The sequence below is a fragment of the Aplysia californica genome, unplaced genomic scaffold, assembly GCF_000002075.1.
Source record: "Aplysia californica isolate F4 #8 unplaced genomic scaffold, AplCal3.0 scaffold01962, whole genome shotgun sequence".
NCBI lineage: Eukaryota > Metazoa > Mollusca > Gastropoda > Aplysiida > Aplysiidae > Aplysia > Aplysia californica.
In genome coordinates this window covers 1-1443 of record NW_004799232.1, presented here as the reverse complement: position 1 = coordinate 1443, position 1443 = coordinate 1, and the positions used below count along the sequence as shown (strand labels likewise).

The window sequence follows — 1443 nt, the reverse complement described above, 5'->3', positions numbered from 1 at the left end:
CATAGATACAAAGACATACAGACACACTCTCACTCAAACACAAAAACATACAGGCACACAGACACACTGACACAAAAACATACTGTATCACAGACAGACAGACAGACAGATAGATACCCTGACGCACAAACAAGAAAAAAGCCACACCTACCAGTTTTGAGTCCCTTGAAGAGCTTGGCCTTTGACCTTAGCCAGGGAACCAGCTGGTGGATCTCGTGAGACTGGCGCTGCTCTGGGGGCTTGGAGATGATCCGCAGAGCCTTCTCGAACTCCTTAGACATGGCGGCACGTCTGCTTCCGGTTCCACCTCGCTTCCGGTTCCGCTTCGCTTCCGGTTACACCTCACTTTCGGTTACACTTCGCTTCCTGTTACGCTTCGCTTCCTTTTACTCCTCGGTTACCGCGCACTAAGCGTGTCGTGTCCTTTCTTAAAGATATTATTATGATATTGTCTATGGTGGTGTCAGATCCTAGCTGTCATTGGATTATATAGATTAAATTTCAATAGTGAAGAGCAAACGAATTTGTTAGTTTGCTTTACCTCATGTCTCTAACACTGTCTCTTACTGGAGCATTCTGATAAAAAGCAGAAGAAACATTTCACAACCTGTTATTGAAATAGTTCTTTTACACCTCAGTCCGAAATTTTGAGGAAGATATGGACTATTTTATAATTCAAAAATAAATTGAAAAAAATACTGAGATGAAGAATAATAGTAGTGAAAATAATAATAGCGGTGAAAATAATAATAGCGGTGATAATAATAATAAATACCAGATGAAGGGAGGAAGGGTGCGTTGCTCCTGCAAAAGTTTAGCAGCTGAGCGTTATTTATTTATTTCATTGGGGGGAAAAACAAGCACAGGGCCTAAGTAAAGAAGATTTAAACAATTCGATTTGAAACCAGATCTATCGTAATAATACCATAAGTCTATTCCAAACGCTTTTTCCGAAAAAAAAAAAAGAAACTTTGCAGATGCACTTAAGCGCTGATGACTCAAGGTGAAAGATTTATCGTCTGTCTTAAAACAACTGTACGTTCTTCTTACGTGTTTTACTCCAGCTGCTCTGACCTGAGGGGAAATACAAAGAATGAATGTAAATTGTGTGTAGATAGCATGCTTCACTATCTATCTGTCTCTTCATGTGCCTGTCCTCTAGGCGTCTTTATAAAGTGTGTGCCTGTTTGTTTTGTTTTGCTTTATGTGAAATCTACGCGTGTCCGAGTCACTCTTTGTCCACCTTCCATTTCTCTCTTCCGTTAATCAAATATAGATATAACTTTAAACATACGTTCCAAATTACGTTCTCTACTTTTATGTCTGATTATTTGTGTGCTTATGTCAAGTTATGCGTCTGTGTATCTGTCGGGTGTGAAGGTGTGTGTGTGTGTGTGTGTGTGTGTGTGTGTGTGTGTGTGTGTGTGTGTGTGTGTGTGTGTG

General features: G+C 40.2%; 1 protein-coding gene across 1 annotated transcript; it reads right to left on the bottom strand.

Annotated features, from left to right (window-relative positions):
• Positions 1 to 151: 151 nt before the first annotated feature.
• On the bottom strand, positions 152 to 1074 carry LOC106014044 (cAMP-dependent protein kinase regulatory subunit; the record flags this gene model as incomplete). The annotated part of the gene is given in 2 exon segments (XM_013091058.1): positions 152 to 576; positions 1051 to 1074. A coding segment is annotated over 1 exon segment (130 nt), but the record flags the coding sequence as incomplete, so codon positions are not given.
• Between the last annotated feature and the right edge of the window lie 369 nt (positions 1075 to 1443).